An 18,236-nucleotide genomic window follows, 5' to 3' on the forward strand; every position below is an offset into this window, starting at 1 on the left:
ACTTTTGTTTTATAAGACTGGAGGTTGTGAAATTGTTTCTTTGCTGTGTTTGTGTTAAGTTTTAATCAACTGACTTCCTGCAGCTGCCAACAGGTGTGAAGTGCTTCATTCTGGATGCCCCAAAGCGTTCAGATGCACACTAAAATGTTGTGTTTTTCACTTTTCCAAACATGGAACGACGTCTCTTTCCCCGCACCTGTGAAATATGAGGTCACCCCCTCTGATTGCATCCAGTTGCTCGCTCTTGCCATGATGTCGTCTCAGCGTTCTGTCAAAGTGCACGGACAGTTTCTCACCAGCGCCTGAAAGCAGGTGGAAAAGCGATGACCGCAAGCTCGCTGGAGAGCGCTGAATGGCGCCTCCCTCCCAGGCTGGGGCCGGGCCCTGTTTGCTCTCGCCAGAGGATGATCTTGTAGGTCCCACCAAGTCAAACAAGTGGCGCGTTGCCAAGCCATCGAGCCATTCACACAGACATGAGGAGGTATTGACACAGTGTGTGCGGCTAAAACCTCAGCGCTAAGAGCCACTCACATTTACAATTGGAACAGAGCAGCACTATGAACTCATTACATCAAACTGAGAAACCTGTGTGTGTGTTTAGGGCCTGACCTGACATTAGTTACACTGACAGAATAAACACATACACACCTACAGAGAAATCACAGTGCAAACTTTGTACTACGCTTCAGCTTTTGGCACTATGTTGAAAAAAAAAAGGATAGTTTCACTCGTGGTGGTCCGGTGTTTGACAAAACACCTGCAGCATTTCAAAATAGTTTTTTTTTTAATGTACTAGATTTAATTTAAATGTAAAATGAGAAATATGTGAGGACGCAAAATGGTGTGTTATTAATTCTGACGATTGCCACAGTGTTTGTCAAGCTAAAGGCAAGCACATCTCAGCAGCTTGAGTAGCTTTATGGCTGAAAAGCAGCGTTCCTGACTTCAAAATCACATCTCTGGTTCGTAGAAAGTCCTGGCATCACCTCATGGATATCCAGGATGCCACTAGAGCCTATGACTCTGTGTGATCTCTTGTCATTTCCGTCATCTGTGTTTTTGGGGTTCAATATCCCGATAAAGGAGTACCACAGTACTGAAAACTGGAAGCTGCTGTCTGCCCTGCTCAGTCATTTTGTGCTGCTAATGTTGCAGCCAAAAAAGTAAAAGTTAAAATTTTACTTTAAGTGAACAACAACATAACATTGTTATGCTGGTCCGTTTTGTTCCGCCATATTGTCGATCGCTGCTTCTGATAACTATTCATTTCTCATTCTAGTTGCTTCAAATGAGACGCTGTTTTTGCTTTTTTTTTTTTTTTTTTGAACAGCCAACATCAGATGTTTCACCAAACATTGCGTCTCTCCTGCTTCTCCAGGTTGTGACGGAAATTGGAGAGCAGCATGGAGACTTCAGCTCCAACAGCCACTGAGAAGAAGGAGTGTAAGGGTTCAGGTCTGGATGGAAGCAGCTTCTCAGAAATCCCAAAGAAGCCCTCGCCCACCACTTTGACCAGAGGTACAGTTTGCACTACACTTTGCACTAGATATTTGGCAGAGGGGGGGCATACAGTAGGTGTGACACAAAATAGCTGCAGAATAATGGGCAAGGTAAATTTGTACTTCACTTCAGCTCTGTTCGTTTTAAACGGCACTAAGATGTAGGGCTCTTGTATGCTTCTGTTTTTCTGTAGGATCATGCATGCTGCAGTGCAGTCAGCTGAAACATTATGGCTACTCACATAAGCAGCTGGGTGGCTCATGAAAAGAGTTAGACCAAGAGATGGGGGCCGCATGTTTCAGAGATGTCAAAGAATGGGTGATGAAAAAATGTTATAATGAGGTCGAAAGACCTTGTTCTCACCTCCCGAGTGTAAATTTCATGAATTACTAAAAAAGGCTGGCATAGCAGTGGACAACATGGTGCATCAGAGGCCCTGGATAAAGGCTGGGAGGAGGGAAGCACCTTTGAAATGCTAAGAAGACGTCGTATGACATTGTGGCGTTAGCTGTATTTCTGCTTAATGATGGGCTTGGTGGCCTGCCACGAGAGGAGCCTGGGGCATTAATTGTTTAGGGATGCGGGGTGAGAAACTAGGACGTTCCAGTGCACCCTCCCTGGCACCTCCACAAAGAGGACACAAGTTTTTCAAACCAGCAAAAAAGAAAATCTTACACTTGCCATGACATGAATTATTCAGTCATTTACACAGTTATGACCATTGTGTGGGCTGTGGGGGTTGAGTTTTTTGATTGTGCCCCAGTCAGGGGTTATTTGTACTTGAGAGGTAAGGCAGGAGGTGCAGGGTGTGCACAATTCCCACCATAAAGGGGTCATAATTAAAAGATGAGAGCTCATGTTTTCATTAGTGAATGTGTGATGAAAACTCCTCATAACGAGGTCTTAAAGACCTTGTTCAGGCCTCTGAGGTACCCAGCGTTATAAATTACTAACGCCTGCTGGTTGAAGCGGCTGCCGGACACTGAAACCCCTCCGAGAGACACGCTGGCATCGCACCGGGGCCACCGCAGGAACTTATCATTCGAGTAGTTTTACTGTTTAATGAAGGGCCTGGTGGCCTGCCATCACAATGCTCACGTTGTCACACGGGAACGGTAAAAGTAGGACGTTTGTGTGTCATTAGATAGTTTTAACGCTCTGCTTTTGTTTTCTATTTGATTATTCCTTCTTTTTATTTGAACCGGTTCTCAAATTAGCATGCATGTGGAAACAAAAATATGGGGCCAATGTGAATAAATCAAGCAGCTCGGAAACAATGTTTGTAAGATGACAAAAACTACCTTACTTAAATGTCCGCTTTTATTGTTTGTTTTTTTTTATTTGAAATGGAATTGCAAAGTACTCCACAGCATGCAGACTGCATGATAATTATTTAAGTTTGAAAATGATGCTGCACAGTACAACACCGTATCTGAGGCAGAAACATCCTGATAACATCTTGTTCACTCTAACCCTGTGTGTCAGCTGGCTATGAATCTCATAACTTATTCCACTTTGCTTGGGTTTCATGGAGACATGCCTTGCCCTGTTGAACTTGTCTGCGTGTCTGAGTGCGAAGACATAATGGAAGTGTGTCTGGCCACTAATGAAGAGTGTGATTCAGGGTCCAAGGGGAAGCAGAGGAAAGAGGATCAAGCGCAGGCTGGGTTGAGTCCGTATGATAGGAATCCAGCTTCTTTCTCAGGACCTTGTTAATGGTTTTAAATGGGCGCCCACATTTTGTGTGACAGCCTGCATCTGTCTCGTAGCTACAGGGCGTGCTTCCACAGGCTCGGCCCCTGCAACCTGACTCCCGGGCCCCTGGGATTTACGAGTCTGTGTCGGCTTGTGCTTTACCATGTCAAAGTAACATGTGTTCAGATTAGGTGCCCGCTACCAGGACTGTAAAACATCTCACAGTTTCAAAGGAATACCTGTGATTGATGCCCCCCTCTTCCTTACTTCACACCAAAAACTAGCATATGGACGCTCAGATGTGTTGTATTTCGCTGCTCTCCTTTGGCCTCCACCGAGGAAGAGCGACAGTTTCAAACATAGATCTGCCAACATGTTGTTTTACGGCCCTTATTATATTCTGAGAAAGTTTGCCAAAGAGAATTTTTCCATCATCCCTCACTTTGGTGTTGACTGTACGAGGCCAGTGGAGCAGACGAGCTCCGTAACTCTGATTATTTCTGCCTAACAGTCTCTTATATTCATCTTTCTCTGGGTTTGGCCGTAGCTTACGAACTCCTAACAGAGATTGATGTTCTTCAGGATAAGAAACACATTGTCCACAGATAGTTATTCACAGCTCTGATATATCTCAGGATCTCAGCCAATGGAGGTGCCACAAAAAAGTGTCCTCGCCTTCGTCAAGGCTTGCCGTCTCACTTGTACTGAAAAACAAAAATACAGCGTTAAATCACCCAACCTCCAGTTTCTCCCCATGAAAATGCATCAGCCACAAGTCAGACTGGTCACTGTAGCGTAGATGGATGAAGAGGAGAAGTCTGGTGTAATTAGTCTTGCAGGGAGGAGAGCGTGGCTTTGCGATAAGGAGCCGTGTGTTAATCATGGTCACCGTGGGTAAGTCTTAGATGGAGCTAGAGTCTGAAGGGTCTCCTCCGGGGTCTCAGCACTGGCCACAGGGCCTTTCTCTGGAGGGTGCTCTGGAGTGGGTCACGGCCCCCCTGGCAGAGAAAAATGTCCCAGAGAAAAATAGACCCCCGCCTCTCCCTGCTCCCTCCCCGTCCACAGGCCTACTCCAAAGGGACAGCCACTAATCTTCCTGAGAAAGAGATTTCTGCCTTTCTTTCTATGTTCCTAAATGAGGCTCTTACGCTGCTGTGGTTCCACGGGCTGGGTGAGAGGTGGACGAGGGGGGTGGGGGCACAGCTCAGCGGCCAGGGTTATGCAGGGATGACCGCATTCATGCCAGACCCCTGTGCCCCCCTTTTGGTTTAACTCCTTGGCCCTCCACCTCAGCTGAAAGAATCAAAGAATTCATCTCCTGATGCCTGAAGTATTCTACTTAACAAAGTAAAGACAAAAAGGATCCTTTGCAATGGCTAAGATACTCTTAACATCCGGACGAGTGAATTATTCTTTGAGCAAAGCAAACTTGTATGTTTCCTATTTAAGGGAATGCTGTAGATCAAGTTACGAGGCTGTGCATAGAAGAAACACCTCCCCCGGCTCCCGACATGTCACAGGTTTCATGCTAACAGCCTGAAGTACATGTTCGTATCCCCAGTGTCGAGAAAGAATCCGCTCTATCAGGTGGCATCTACAGTAACATTGTGCAACAGCATATCAATAATGCCTTGCGTGATACTTGAGAAGACCTGAAAGCAACAAGCTTACAGGAAAGCCTATTGACCAAGTCCAGTGTTGTTTGTCTTCCTGTCAGGGTCTATAGCCACACACTGTCAGGAACTCACCGCTGTCCTCCAAGAACGACTTCAACCGGGACCAGTATCCTTTCTGTCCCGGAACCACTTTCAATTCATGGCCTCGTGTTCGCAAACTTAAAGCTTCATCATCTGCAGAGTCAGCTTACACCTAGACTGTGTTCCCCAAAGTGGGACCGGACACATCTCGTGCTTTTCATTCACATGTTTCCAGTCAGCATGCTTAAAAAGAAACTTGCTCAGATGCTTAAATGGCTGACGGGCTGTCCGGGTTACACTGCTTGCATTAACTCATGTGGCTTTTATAAACAGTTAACTTGGTTGCTTTCCAAGTCGCCCCTCAACTCTCCTCCCAGCTTGCATCTCTTCTCTCTGCGTCTTTCTCTCTGTCTTATCTGGAGTTTCATTTTGTTCGCTGGCTGCCCAAGACTGGATTTAAAGATTAGATATGCTAAGTGAAAGCAGAAAGGGGGACATCTTGTTTTTTTTCAGTGGATTTTTGGCCTCGCTTTTTGCTGTTTAAAAGCCAGAAACGCAGGTTTTTGAGCCCACTGGTACTGGCTGAAGTTGCTGCCTTTATCATCACTCATTACGGGGCGTCCTCATCACAGAAGTGCTGGCCTACATACTAAGAGCAGAGCAGTGCCGCAGGAGGCAGTGCGGCTCGCCTCCAGTGATTGGTAGCAATTGTTCGCGAGGACTTTGAAGCGTTCATACACTGTACATACATGTATTATCATTACTTTATTTACATTTGATTCAAAACTGAATTATACATAAGATCGCTGGATTCTTTCTTATGTTTACTTGAAATAAGCAAGCGAAGAAACCCCAAGCCGAATCCAACCAGTTCAGTTGAATTCTTAACAAGATGAAAGCACCATGGAGGCTTGTCTTTCTAGTTCTGAAAAGGAATTTCTCAAGACAAATGTTTATTTTAGTGAATGCTTAGAAGACCGTCATAAAGGCAAATATTAAGCAGTCTAGTCTTCAAACTGTGTTTTCTGAGCTAGTCTTTCTGCGTGTTGACTGAATGGAGGACTTACAGCCTTTGGCAGGTCTCTAATGTGGTTATGAAACATAAATCAGGCTCAAATGAGAGGACATTTCTGATATTGGTTGTTTCTTTGGAACGCTCCGCCTTTGCTTCAAAGCCTCCAGAGTTAAAAAAGCAACGTGGTATGCTTTGGGCAATGTCTGCGAATATAAATCTCTCCGTACCAGAGGCGTCTACACACACAGCACCCAAAGACAACATGTTACATTCCTCGCCGTTTACAAGCAGTGGGAGAGGAGGTGGAGGCAATATATGGATGCTTTAGGGGATTAACCAGCACCCCGTCAACCAGCTTTCTCTCCCCATCTCTCGAGTCTCTCCCTTCTCCCTGGCTTGTGCTTCCCTTTTTCTTTTTGTGCTTCATCCTCTCTTAAACAGAAAGCTCTTTCCCAGCATGCAGAGTGTAATCCATGCCCCTGCCTCTGAGACACTTCCTGCCGGTTTTGTTTGTTGGGCTGATGGGAATCAGCCCAATAAGGTGCCGAGCGCTCCCCTCGTCTTTAAGGTGTCGCCTCAGGCAACCGCTTTCTTTTGACGGGAAGATACCGCATGTTATTAAAGAACTTGTTGAAAGTCCTTGCCCGTGCATTTCTGTGCTGTGAACTCTCAATCTCCGACCCGGGGTAACCCTCAGTGTCCGTCAGAGTTGAGCCGCCACTCTGCCAGCCTCGGCTACTTTCATCTGCTAATGTAGCCCCGACACTCACAGTTCAAGTGAAGCAAAATAAACGTCGGAGGAGTTTAGACGTGGTAAAACAAAAATGTGTGCTAGCTGTAAACACGGGCGGGAGGCGCTTATGTAAACAGGCCTGGTTCCTATGGGTGAGTCGGTCTAGAGGCGGACAGTTTGCGGTCAGGCTCTTCCGGTTCGTATCCCCTCACCCCCTCCCACACCACCACAACACCCCACCCCCCCTCCCGCCTCGCCTGCAGACACAGCTGTGGTCTGCCCTCGTAGAAACGCTGCTGGAGGAAAAGAATTAATTACAGCGCTGCACGGAGCAAAAAAGCCCACTCGCCCATGATGAGAAGTGCATGTCTGCAGTCGCTCAGGCATCAGTTCAGAACATATCAAACAACATACGCCTTGAAAAGTTTGCATCTTCCCTCCAGAATGTTTGTGTGTCTTAGTAAAGGCTCGGTAGCCACAGTTCAGTTGTGCCTCAGCTGGTGAACAATGGGTGTCTTTGCAATTAACGCCTGCTGTATTTGTGTTGTAGCTGCCCAACAAAACAAGAGGAGGGAATTGATTTCGGCCATCAGTGAAATTCTTCCTGAGGGAGATGCTGCTTCTTGTAATTACAGATCTGAGGTTTCACTGCTCGAACCTCTGCTAGCATTTAGCAATTAGCCTAATCACTGAGAGCTGTGGGCTACAGTCACATAGAGCCAGACTTGTTCATACATATCACCTGCCAGTGGGTGAACAAAGCAAAATGAACGGGGTTCAAACTTTTAAATAAAGTTCCAGACTGTCCAGTCCAGTCAGCAGTGGAGGGATTCCATAAACATTCCTGAAAAAATAAACTTTTACAATATATTTTCACGGTCACATCTCCAGGAGGGTGAATCTTTCCCCAGACAGAGTGTGCGGCCGTGACACCGGTCATCTTCAGTGGCCTCCTCCCGAGGACAGGGTGCAGACGAGTCGCAGTAAACCGTGCAACCAGCAAAATAAGCAGATGAGGTTGCCTGAGTAAATAGAGTGGATGCAGGTATAACAAACAAAAGCTGCCCACAAGTCGTTGGCGCTTGTCCTAAAAACAGGATCAAAGCTGAAAAGCTGAAAGGCTTCCCAAACAAGTGTCACATATTGTTTATTACAGAATTTCTCATTTAGTACTCAGGCACTCATTTTACTGCGTTTTAAGCTGATTATAAAGATTAGAGGCAGCATCTATGACGAAGATCAGCCTGAAGATTTCAGCTGCATCGTACCAAACAAAGCTGGCTCCGGTTACATCATGTGACCTCTGTGGAAAGTTGTCACATGATCAGTCCACACCAAAGATCTCGCTTGAACTGCGACAGCTTAGAGGAGTAGTTTGACTGTTTTTGTGTGAGAGTCGGATGAGAAAAAGCGATATCAGTCTCAGTCTGTGTGTGAAGTATGGAGCTAGCACCAGGAACCGATTAGCCTAGCTTAGCATAAAGGCCAGAAGCATGGGGGAAGCAGCCAGCTCAGCTCTGCCCAAAGTTTTAAAAAACCCACCTACAGAATTGTAGAAATGTAAAAACAACAATTTGTGGCTTTAGGGGGAGTTCTGAGTATTTCTAAGCAAACGACAGCCAGACGCAGTGACTTACGGGAGTCTTTGTCATCACTGTGAGACTGCCAGGCAGCCGGTGGAGGCACTGCAGAGAAATGCTGGGCGGATAGGTAAACTGCTGTTAGTGGTCATGAGATACATGTTTATCTGGTAGGTGCTGGTAGGTGTATTTTTAGTTCGTAGTTGCATTTATTTTAACATAGAATAGAGGAATTCCAACCGGAGGCTGGTTTTCCTGCACAGTTCCTCTTGTGCCATTCTCCACTCCAGGATAAAAACAGATTTTTTTGCCAGCCATAAGCATCCATTTGCAGCAGTGTCATATTCTTTGTGAGAAAGTGCTTTGGGACTGCGCTACTATTAGTTACACTGGTCTGTAATCAGAGCAAGTCCTGTCATGAGGCCATTGCATGGTTGTCATGGTCCCTTGAAAAAAAAGCAAACAAAATGCTGCCATATGGAAAACTGATTTGTAATGTCATTCATCATACAGCTGCAGGAAGTATGCCGGGAGAAACAGGAATAAAGACAGTCGTTCTGTAACAGCTGGGTAGCAACAGATGATTGAATGCTACTCCTGGCAGGGGTTGGCAGGGTAGTTTTTTTTTTTTTTTTGTATGAAAGAACGTCTAAAGCCAGTACGTTTCTAGAAACAGGATGTCTGAGATTTGAATCTTAAATCCTCCTCTTTTCACTTACCCAAACATTACATTGTCCTGAAGTGCTTTAGAGTGCCATTTTTAGCTCATATGGCCTCAGTACAGTTCAGTTCTGTGAAGGTGGCGGTCGAAGTCCAGCACAGGAGATCTTGCGAGATATAAAAACAAAGTTAAATAAAGAATCATTGTGACTTTCTTTGTTTTCGTCATTCCACTTTAAACTGGTGAGGATATATAAAGATATGAAGGGCGTCACGAAATCCTAAAAAACAGACTGATACATGTTGCAAAGACAAGATGTGAACCGAGTGATAATAAAAACTAGAAGCCTCTTCACCAGATATTTCTGGTCCAGGTGCAGATGAACAAAGCAATAGACAAGTTGGACTTTCACGCCTGTGGTGTTCAAAGCATCCATTCATTCATAGGTGCAAACAATGAAAACACCCTCAAACCCTTTACTGTCAAATAAACATCCGTAAGTGCTGAATTAAAGTTTTGTTCTATGAAGATATAATTACACTCCGAGGTTCATCGCTTTGCTTTAGCTTCATTACGTAAGTGGAAGGAGGCGGCAGTCTAATAAACAGTCTAAGAATGAAAAGGGTCGGTTGAATGAAAGCCTGTGTGTGTGTTAGCATAGCGTGTAAGCCTGTTGTGTTTTGTTTGCCAGGTGATTTCCCCAACGGTGTTAGCTAAGCCTGAGAATTTTTGGCTCTGGCTTCAAAGAGCAGCGGGGTCGTCCCCCTCGCAGCAGCGAATACAGACATGTTCACAGCAGACGTGGATCTGCACAGTACTGCAAGCAGACCGTTTGTCAGCTTGACCACCATCATCCTGGGTTGTCAGTTTGCACTCACAGTGGTGAAGACAGAAAATCCATTGAAAAACAATTTACATTCAAGACATTTATCAGGCAAAACATCCTCTGGTTTTAGCAGCTCAAACGTCAGGATTTACTTCTTTGCCTATTTTTTATCAGTATAAATCAGTCAAAAACAATATGAGGACACGTTGGCTGTGGGAAGTTGTAGTGGTAATTTTCAGATTAGATTTTCAGATGGGCATTTTTCGAACAGATTACTCAATGATGAAAACTGTAATTAGTGTCAGCCCCATACTTACATTCACACACGTTCACAATGTACACAGTAATACCCTCTGAGAGTACATCCACACTAAATCTGTACTTAGATTTGACACAAGGGGTTTGCTGTGGCTTTAAATACCTAATGTGTAGGTTTTGATAGCAACACCGCAATACAAAAAATGAATGTATTGCATGTGATGCAGCCTTATTCTGCTTCAATTATATTCCCTACAGTTACTATAGTTTACATTCTCTCATTTACTTTGCGGGAAGATCCTCTGTCTCTAGCTGAATGTGAAACTCTTCTGTGCATAATTATGTTCTGTCATTGTCTACACCGTAGCTACGCCACAACCCTGTAATGCACAACTGCAAGTCCAACTTTAGTTGGTTTAAGTGTAAAAACACATCTTTTTCTCTAGATTTTGACCTTCCATCCACACTAAGATGACATTTTTTCTCTTACCAGATGTTGGATGTGATGCACAGTTTTTTTGTTTGCTGACTAAAAGAAGGAAAACAAAAGGAGACTTAGCAGTCTTCTCATTGGCCAGGCTTTTCCGTGTGGACAGAGAGCTTTATGACAACAACCTGAAAATCCTGGTGTGGACACCTTCAAATTTCGCCCGCTTAGTTTGGATATAGAGTCACAATCACCTCTTGACCCTGGCGCCTTAATGCAGCCTGACTCTAGATCGTTGTCTTATCAGAGATTATAAGGTAGGCTTTAAATGTCAAGGTAAAAGATTTAACTGTGTGGCATGTTGTGGCATGGTGCTTCTTCAGTAAGCGCACTCAATTCCAAGAAGCATATCATAACAGTCAGTGCAGACCTCTCCAGTGTACTTGGTCATTTGCACATTTTGCAGTCATATTTCATTGTCACCAACAAGACAAAAAAAGTGTTCTAGCATGTGCAGCTCGACTAAAGCCGGAGAAGTGCACCGGCATGAACGTGTGTGTATCTGTGCATGCCTTTTGCACGAGTGCAGAGCACATTCTCCAAGTGTTGGCTTTGGCAGAACAGGTCTGAGATGCTTCAGCAATAAAGGTACTGTAAATCCTCTTTATTCAGCAGAGTTGTAGTCTTAGAGAGAATCTGGCCCATCTGAAATTCCCACGGAACAAAGAAGGGGGGGGACTGAGAGAGGGAGAGCAGGAAAGGGTACTCAGCTGAAGAGGGGGTATTGTTTACATATCAAGACACTTCCTCTAACTCCCAGGAAAAGCAGTAATTTACCTTGCAAGGTTTTACAGTTTAATTTCTCCATTGTGCAGGGGGATAACCCCTTAATTACAGAGCAGGAAGTAGCCCTAAGCCCCGGACAGAGGCCGAGGGCTCACGGAGAGCCTCCGTGAGGTTTGGACCCCCACTTCCCCAGCCTCGATGTGGATTTCTCACTCCCTCTTTGCTGTGGCTATTTTGCCTGTTCATTAGCACTTGTGGGGTGTCTGGGTGCTTGCCAATTAGTGCTCCACTCCAACTAATATTTCCTTCCGTGAGGCCAGACCGGCTCGCCTGGTGGAGACTTATAGGCGTCTGGGCGCAAAGGACGAGGGGGGTTGGCACAAGCTGCCAAAGCCCTGTGGACCCTTCCCCTCTACAAACTGAAAATCACTTCATAAAATCTTCCCAACCTTTCGAACATTTAATGCAAAAGCCATCTCATAACAACTCCAGACTGCGTACCTGCACAGTGAGCCATAAGGACAGACATGAGCAAATATTGACCGAAGTTATAAATGTTCCAAGAAGTACGTCGGGTCAAATAAATGAATATTGCAAAACTATCCATCAACAAGTTATTAAACTGTGTATTTAGTACGAATAAATGTGTTTAGGGTTTTCACTTCTTTTAAATGCACTTTAATTTGAAGTACTGAGCCAAAGACCCTTCATGGAAGTTCATTTTCTTCAAGACATTTTTATATTGTTCAGGAAAAACTGGAATTATGGCAGGTGAGATTATCTCAAACAGATAGTTCCATGGACAGAACATGAATTAAAAACGTTTTTGATAATCCTTTAGTCACTAAAAAGTCTGTTTTTAAGCAGAAATGTGACGGTTTGCAGGTTGTTTTGGTCTCATGTGATCATAAACCGAATCTACTCTGGTTTTTAACTGTCCATCGCACAAAACCAACAATCTGATGAAACTCTGATGGGCATTCTGTGCTATTTTCTGACATCTTGTGGACCAGACATTGGATCGAGAAAGTAATCTACAAATTAGTCCATGATGAAAATAAATGTTAGTTACAACCCAAAGACAAATATTGTTCCAGTGTCAAGCAAAGCACTTCAGATCATTGCTTCATGCTTCACACTCTTCCAGCTGTTCCTAATCCATTAGAGCATCTGTACAAATGGGACCGTCCCGGGAGATCTGGCGCTTTGTTGAATCACATCATTCAGAACATGAAGCCATCAAGGTTGTTTTTTGTTCCCGTTGCCAAAAAGTGAGGAGAAAGCTTTATTTAGTGTCTTTTACATCATCTTGTTTCATTGTTAGAATGCTAAGTCAAGCAGTGGTAATAGTGCTGTTTTTGCAGGTGTGCATTAAGTTAAGTCAATATTAGACAGCTTGTGATTTTGTGAAATGAGCCTTGTGCATGTATCTGGGTGTGTGTGTGCGTGTGTTATTCGACTGGCTAGTGTTTAGCTTCGGCAGCTTGTCATAGCTGTAGAGACAGTGTAATTGCCTCAGATCCTGGCTGTGTGGCAGATGGAGTAACAACAATAATACAAGGTTTTGGTTTTGGGGGACTCACCTCTCCACACGCAGGGCAGGCAACCACAGCAGCTTGCAAAACGAGCCCGCTTATGAATATTTATTAATAATGTCATGCGGTATTTTTTATGGTAAAGAGTTTGTGAAAGAGTTTCAGCTTAACTGTCGCCTTTGTTGCACGCCGGTAACTCAATCCGTTTTACACACTGGCGGTTTGTGTTGCCCTCATCAGTGTCAGGAGTCTGCAGTGGGAGAAGGAACAGGGGGGCTCTGTAGGCTCATGTTCAGCGATGATTGCCTGAGCAATATTTTCCTTCGTAAAATTATTGCAGAACGCACAACCTCAGACTGAATTTCACTCTTCAGAGCTACAAGTTGTGTTCTGATTTAACTTTGGAGAGATTTAATTAAAACACTTTTATGTCCAGAAGCCTGTGTTTTTTTAACAGTTTAAGATATTCTTGAACCTCATTTTAGTTCAAATCAGATTTTCCAAGCATTTATTGCAGATAAATCACTGTTTCTTTAAAATATGCCAATGCAGCACCGTCCTTCTTTCACCCTGTCCTCCACCCATGCTTATATATATGATGTAGACATTGCTACACCTCTGATCTTTGGGAAAGACAAGCATCTGTATGCTTATTAACCTCCGTCTTCCTCCTTCACTCTCTAACTTTCTCTACCCCTCCTCCTTCCTTCCCTCTTTACTCTGCTGCCATACAGTTACTAGCACCATTAGGCTGTCATAACATGGCACATATAACCTGAGGTGATTCCAGGACTGAGTGAACCGAGCGTCCCCGGGGCCAAGGCGCTGCGGCAGCCAAACAGGATTGCTACCTCATGGTCTGGGGTGATGGGTACCACATGTAAGCAGAGGCAACCGCTGGCTCTAATAGGAGCTGACAAGTGGCGGTCTGACGGGGGGAGATCGGATGGCTTGGGCTGGCCTATCGCTATAGAAACAGAGCTCCGTTTCTATAGGCCCTATGGCAGAGTGGTTTGCTTTAAATAGAGCCTTTGTACAGAAGAAACACTCAATCATGGCTCCCCTCCTGCTCGGGCTCTCCGTCGTTCTAGGCCTACGCTGACTTGGTAGATGCATATGCTGGATTTCATATGGTCCCTCGTCTTTAACTAATCCTTTTAATTAAAGGGTCCTCTGGAATTTTAGACGTCGAGTAAGGCTATGAGTGGGTCCTTGTCATGTTTCTCTTGTGCATGTGTACAAGGACATGTGCGTGCACATGGGTGACCCCATACACAGTCCCACCAATGGTTTCACGCTATTCCACTGATCTACAGGTGGCAGCAACACACCAAGATGTGCAGCATTGCACCAACAAAGACAGGGAAGAAGAAGACTACTGTGTTGCAAATGTTTAACGATGAATGTGGAGTGTTTGTAAGACCTCAATGATACGCAGAATGCCTTTTCTAATTTTTGGTGAGTGGTACTGAATGGAAACATGAAGTTTGTTTGCAGGAAGCTCCACAGGGCCAGTTTCAGTTTCAGCACAGTGATACACAGTACCTGGCTCTCTTTAAAGGGGGACTTCACCAATTTTACACAAAGACTGTTCAGAGTTGTTGGCAAGAACTGCTGTGTGGATGTTTGTTGTTTTAAGCCTTTTTTGGGTGGGGAGGGAGATGTATGAAATTTGATAAAATGTCAATTTGGGCTGAAGACTGCAAGTTTGAAAGTGGAAAAAAAAATCCAGGTATGTGGAGTTAGAAAGAAGTGAGCTTGGCACCAGATCTCTGTAGCCTTAGACAGCAGCTCGAGGCTCCATTAGCCGCTAGTAGCATCACACACCTGCCGGCAATCGGGTTGCATTGTTGGTAATAGAGGCGTAAGGTTTTGAGAAGGAATGAGATTGTAAAAATACACATACAGCATTTTCTAATCCTTTAAAGCATGATTTTATTTTTTGTGAGTCAAAACAAACACAGATCACAGTTACCAAATGATTCATATGATTTTTTTTCTGATCTGGTTAAGGTTTGGTTAAGTTTAGGCACAAATTCGTCTCGGTTAAGGCTCGGGAGAGGATGACGGTTAAAAGAAACCGAATTTGACTGCTGGTAGGAAATGGGAATTGAGCAGCGGTCCCAGTGTTGTTGACCATCTGTCCAGCTCAGCTCTTCCCTGTGAGGTTTTGTTATGTTATACCACTATCCTGCTACGTCTTCCTTTGTTCCAGAAAACCGTCAGAAGTTGTAGGTAAACATACTGCATGTAGGTCACACGAGGCATTTCAACAAATAACTTGTCGGTTGTTCCCTCACCTAAAGATCCAACCTCCTTTACATACAGTGTTGTCTTTACATCGCTGGAGCTGTGGCACACAAGCATCCACAGAACTCAAATAAATGTTTTTTCTCACCCACTGTGACACCTACAACACCACCCAAGAAGACATGCTATCACCAATCCAGGGGGAATGTGAAATAGTCACAGCTTTTATGGAGCGTCAACCTGCATCGATGCAGGGAAATAGGCCAGTGTTGTTTCCTGACGTGGTGCATCTCATGAAAATGCAGGTCAGAGCTGGTGTGTGGGCTCACGTTGAAAAGCTGTATGTACAATGAGTATGCAGCTTCTGTGCCTCACCCCAAGTACCACAAACTGTTCTTGCTGCTTTGGTCTTTGTATGGATGACTGAAAGCTTCTCGCAGGATACCTGAGACATGCAGGGTGAGCAGCAGGGCTGCAGCGCTGGTGGATTCAGCTGCACACCGTTAATACAACCCCTCTCTGTAAATCTACGCTGGAGATCGAAGCCACCAAAATCACAACTCTCTTTATAGCCCTTGCTGGAGTCATGAATCATCCCCCTCTCCTAAACCACTGCATCCAGTGAACTTCACATGGTGTTTCTTGCAAGCTCTTAATGTGGTGCATTTAAGGAGAAGATTAAGAATAATACAGTGGCAGCATGTGGCACCCTTTCCCCACAGAAAGAACAAGAGTCGGTTGATGAAGATCACAACTGGGCCACATGTGGATCATTACCAAGAGCCAGGCAGGGACTGTTAAAAATTCAATGTGCTCTTAGATTGGAGCTTTGAAGCAAGGCAAAGGGAAAATGCTTTCTAATCAAGACCTTGCAGAAACAAAAGCCACAATGCCTAAACTCTAAGAAGACCATCTCCGAGCGAAGGAGCCAGATGGTTTTTGTTTGTTCTTTCTCTTGCATGGAAAACCAAATAAAGAAAAAAAAATTATATGATAAGTCTGTAGTCATTTGTTTGTTTAGTACATAAAAGCGGAGCAAAATTCCCTTTGGGGATTCTTTAAGACACAACATTTTCTAGGTTTGATGAATGGAATTCAGCACTGGAAACAGACTGTAAAGAGAATTTACAGACACTAAACTCTTTTTTCCCCCTTTTGAATTGAGTCAAGATAAGTGTACAAGACTTTACCCTGGATTTGCTCTGGAGCCTGGAGTTTGGCACAAGTCCACACTGTAATTGCTTCACCATGTCGCCACTCAATTGCGCCGTCACTAAGACTGAGATAGCGGATGGAACTCTCCCATTTTCTGGCGTCTTATTTTAGCCCTCCAAAACGTCAAGGTTTGATGAAACCCCACCGTTATCATCGCTGTTGTAGTCTGAGTAAGAAATGCTTAACTGACAGTTGCTTCAATTTATTCCCCAAATGTTTCATTTGGTGCGTTGATGGAAACTCTCCAGCGGTAATCCAGTTTAGAAATGGGCTCAATGACAGAGCACACTTCTTTGTACAAAGGCTTATGGTCAAAATTCTTAAGTATGGGCCACCAAATATGGGTATGTTATAATAATACACTGCAGATTTTAGAATTAGAATGTAAAAACGCTTCAGTTTTGATTGTCTATGGTTTGATGGCGCAGATTCACATTATTCAACGTCTGTGTCACAAATTATGACGGCTTAAAGGCGGCCATCAAGGATTTATTATTGCACGTTCATGAAGTTGGAGTACTCACAGGAGAAAAATAGAAACAAAAAAACTTAAGAGCGATGCGGTAGAGGCAAAGTTATCCAGACTTTTAATCCCTAATATAAGACAAAAACACTAAAAACCTACATTTAACACAATGCAGCTCAATAACATATTTATGTCAGCCTGTCCCAGCCCAGGTCTGCGCCCGGTTTATGACTTTCTGGCATAAATTTGTCATTTTCATGCCCAAATTGAGATATTTCACACTTGTCAAAGCTTCTCCAGAGGCACAGACAGTATACCACTGTTAACTCTGGTGGGTCTCACCACAACCAGGAAACTGACCCCCATGTTTAACGTCGATGGAGTTCCCCTTCAGTATTCTGGAAAATAAGACCTGTCCACTCACTGACGCAAAGATCAATCAACCACAGGGCAAAACTTTGCCTGAACTTTCTTTTCACATGCGCAGAAATTGTGCTTTCTACAAATGAGGCCCTCCTCCCTGTAATTACAGCTCAGTTGCTTTCTTCTGTTTTAGTTTCAGGTTGCATGGGCACCAGGGATGCAGGGAGTTCAGGCTTTAATCAAACCCTGCATGCTACGTTAGCTACATTTCAACTACTTGATTGTATCACTGTCATCACGATTTCCATTCCACCTTTCATTTGCTTTGACCCCCCCTCCGGAAGCAGCCTTTAACTTTTTGATCGTATGCCTCAGTGTGGCATTGGATTCTTTTATTTTGACATTTGTGTGTTTTGACATTTTCTCTGAAACGTTGTAAGGGTATATCTGTGTAGTTGTAGAGCAAATGAACACAATGCAGTCCAGATGCAGAGGGAATGTATACTGAGAGTCAGTGGATTAATATAAGAGTCAGTTCCTTTTTACTTGCTCTGTATGAACAGTGGAAGGTGACATATGACATAACCCCTGTGCTTGACATCCTTGGAGGAGTAATTTCACCTGTCATCTCTAATAGTTAAATCACCTAAATAAAGTTACTTTGACAGGTAGTCCTTTTGTGATCTCTCTGAGCTCTGATAGAGTGCAATCCACATCCTGTAGGAGCTTGATGTAGGAACGGTGTGTCATCATTGTGTCAATGCCTCAGTCTACCGATTATCATAAATGCTGACTTTTATTATAACGCCAATTTAGCTGTAATGTGGCACCGAAATCTTTTGAATTTGACAGTTCAGTTTCAGCTCAGTTTACAGCTCTGCCCTTTGAAGGAGAGCGCAGCGTCTTCTACGATGAAGGAACGTGATGTTTGTCACGACACGCGTCAGCATCACAATGCTGTAATGCATGTTTATGTGTTCACGAGGGCGCAAACGTGTTTATGGGCATAAGCTTGACCCATGTAAGGTGTTTGTCCAGGCCTGACTGCCCTGCCTGTCTTAAATAAACATCACCCTTAGCCACCACGGCAGTGTATTTTAAGGGAAGAGAGACATGGAGGCCAGTTTGCACTCCCTCCATCCTCTGACGATGTTAGCTATGCTGTTGAGATGGCTCCGAGGAGTGTGTGAACAAAACTTCTCAATGACTTCCGGGCTTTTCTCCAAACA

The 18,236-nt window shown here is 44.2% G+C and overlaps 1 protein-coding gene across 1 annotated transcript in view; it reads left to right on the top strand.

The window, feature by feature from the left end:
• The window catches only part of gli2a (GLI family zinc finger 2a), a 79,493-nt gene that overhangs the window by 15,317 nt on the left and 45,940 nt on the right, over positions 1 to 18,236 (top strand). The window contains exon 2 of the mRNA XM_041950930.1: positions 1,379 to 1,518. Coding sequence (XP_041806864.1) covers positions 1,404 to 1,518 — 115 coding nt within the window. The 5' untranslated portion in view covers positions 1,379 to 1,403. The remainder of the gene's footprint in view (positions 1 to 1,378; positions 1,519 to 18,236) is intronic.

This window comes from Chelmon rostratus, chromosome 13 (genome assembly GCF_017976325.1).
Source record: "Chelmon rostratus isolate fCheRos1 chromosome 13, fCheRos1.pri, whole genome shotgun sequence".
In the NCBI taxonomy this organism is placed as follows: domain Eukaryota; kingdom Metazoa; phylum Chordata; class Actinopteri; order Chaetodontiformes; family Chaetodontidae; genus Chelmon; species Chelmon rostratus.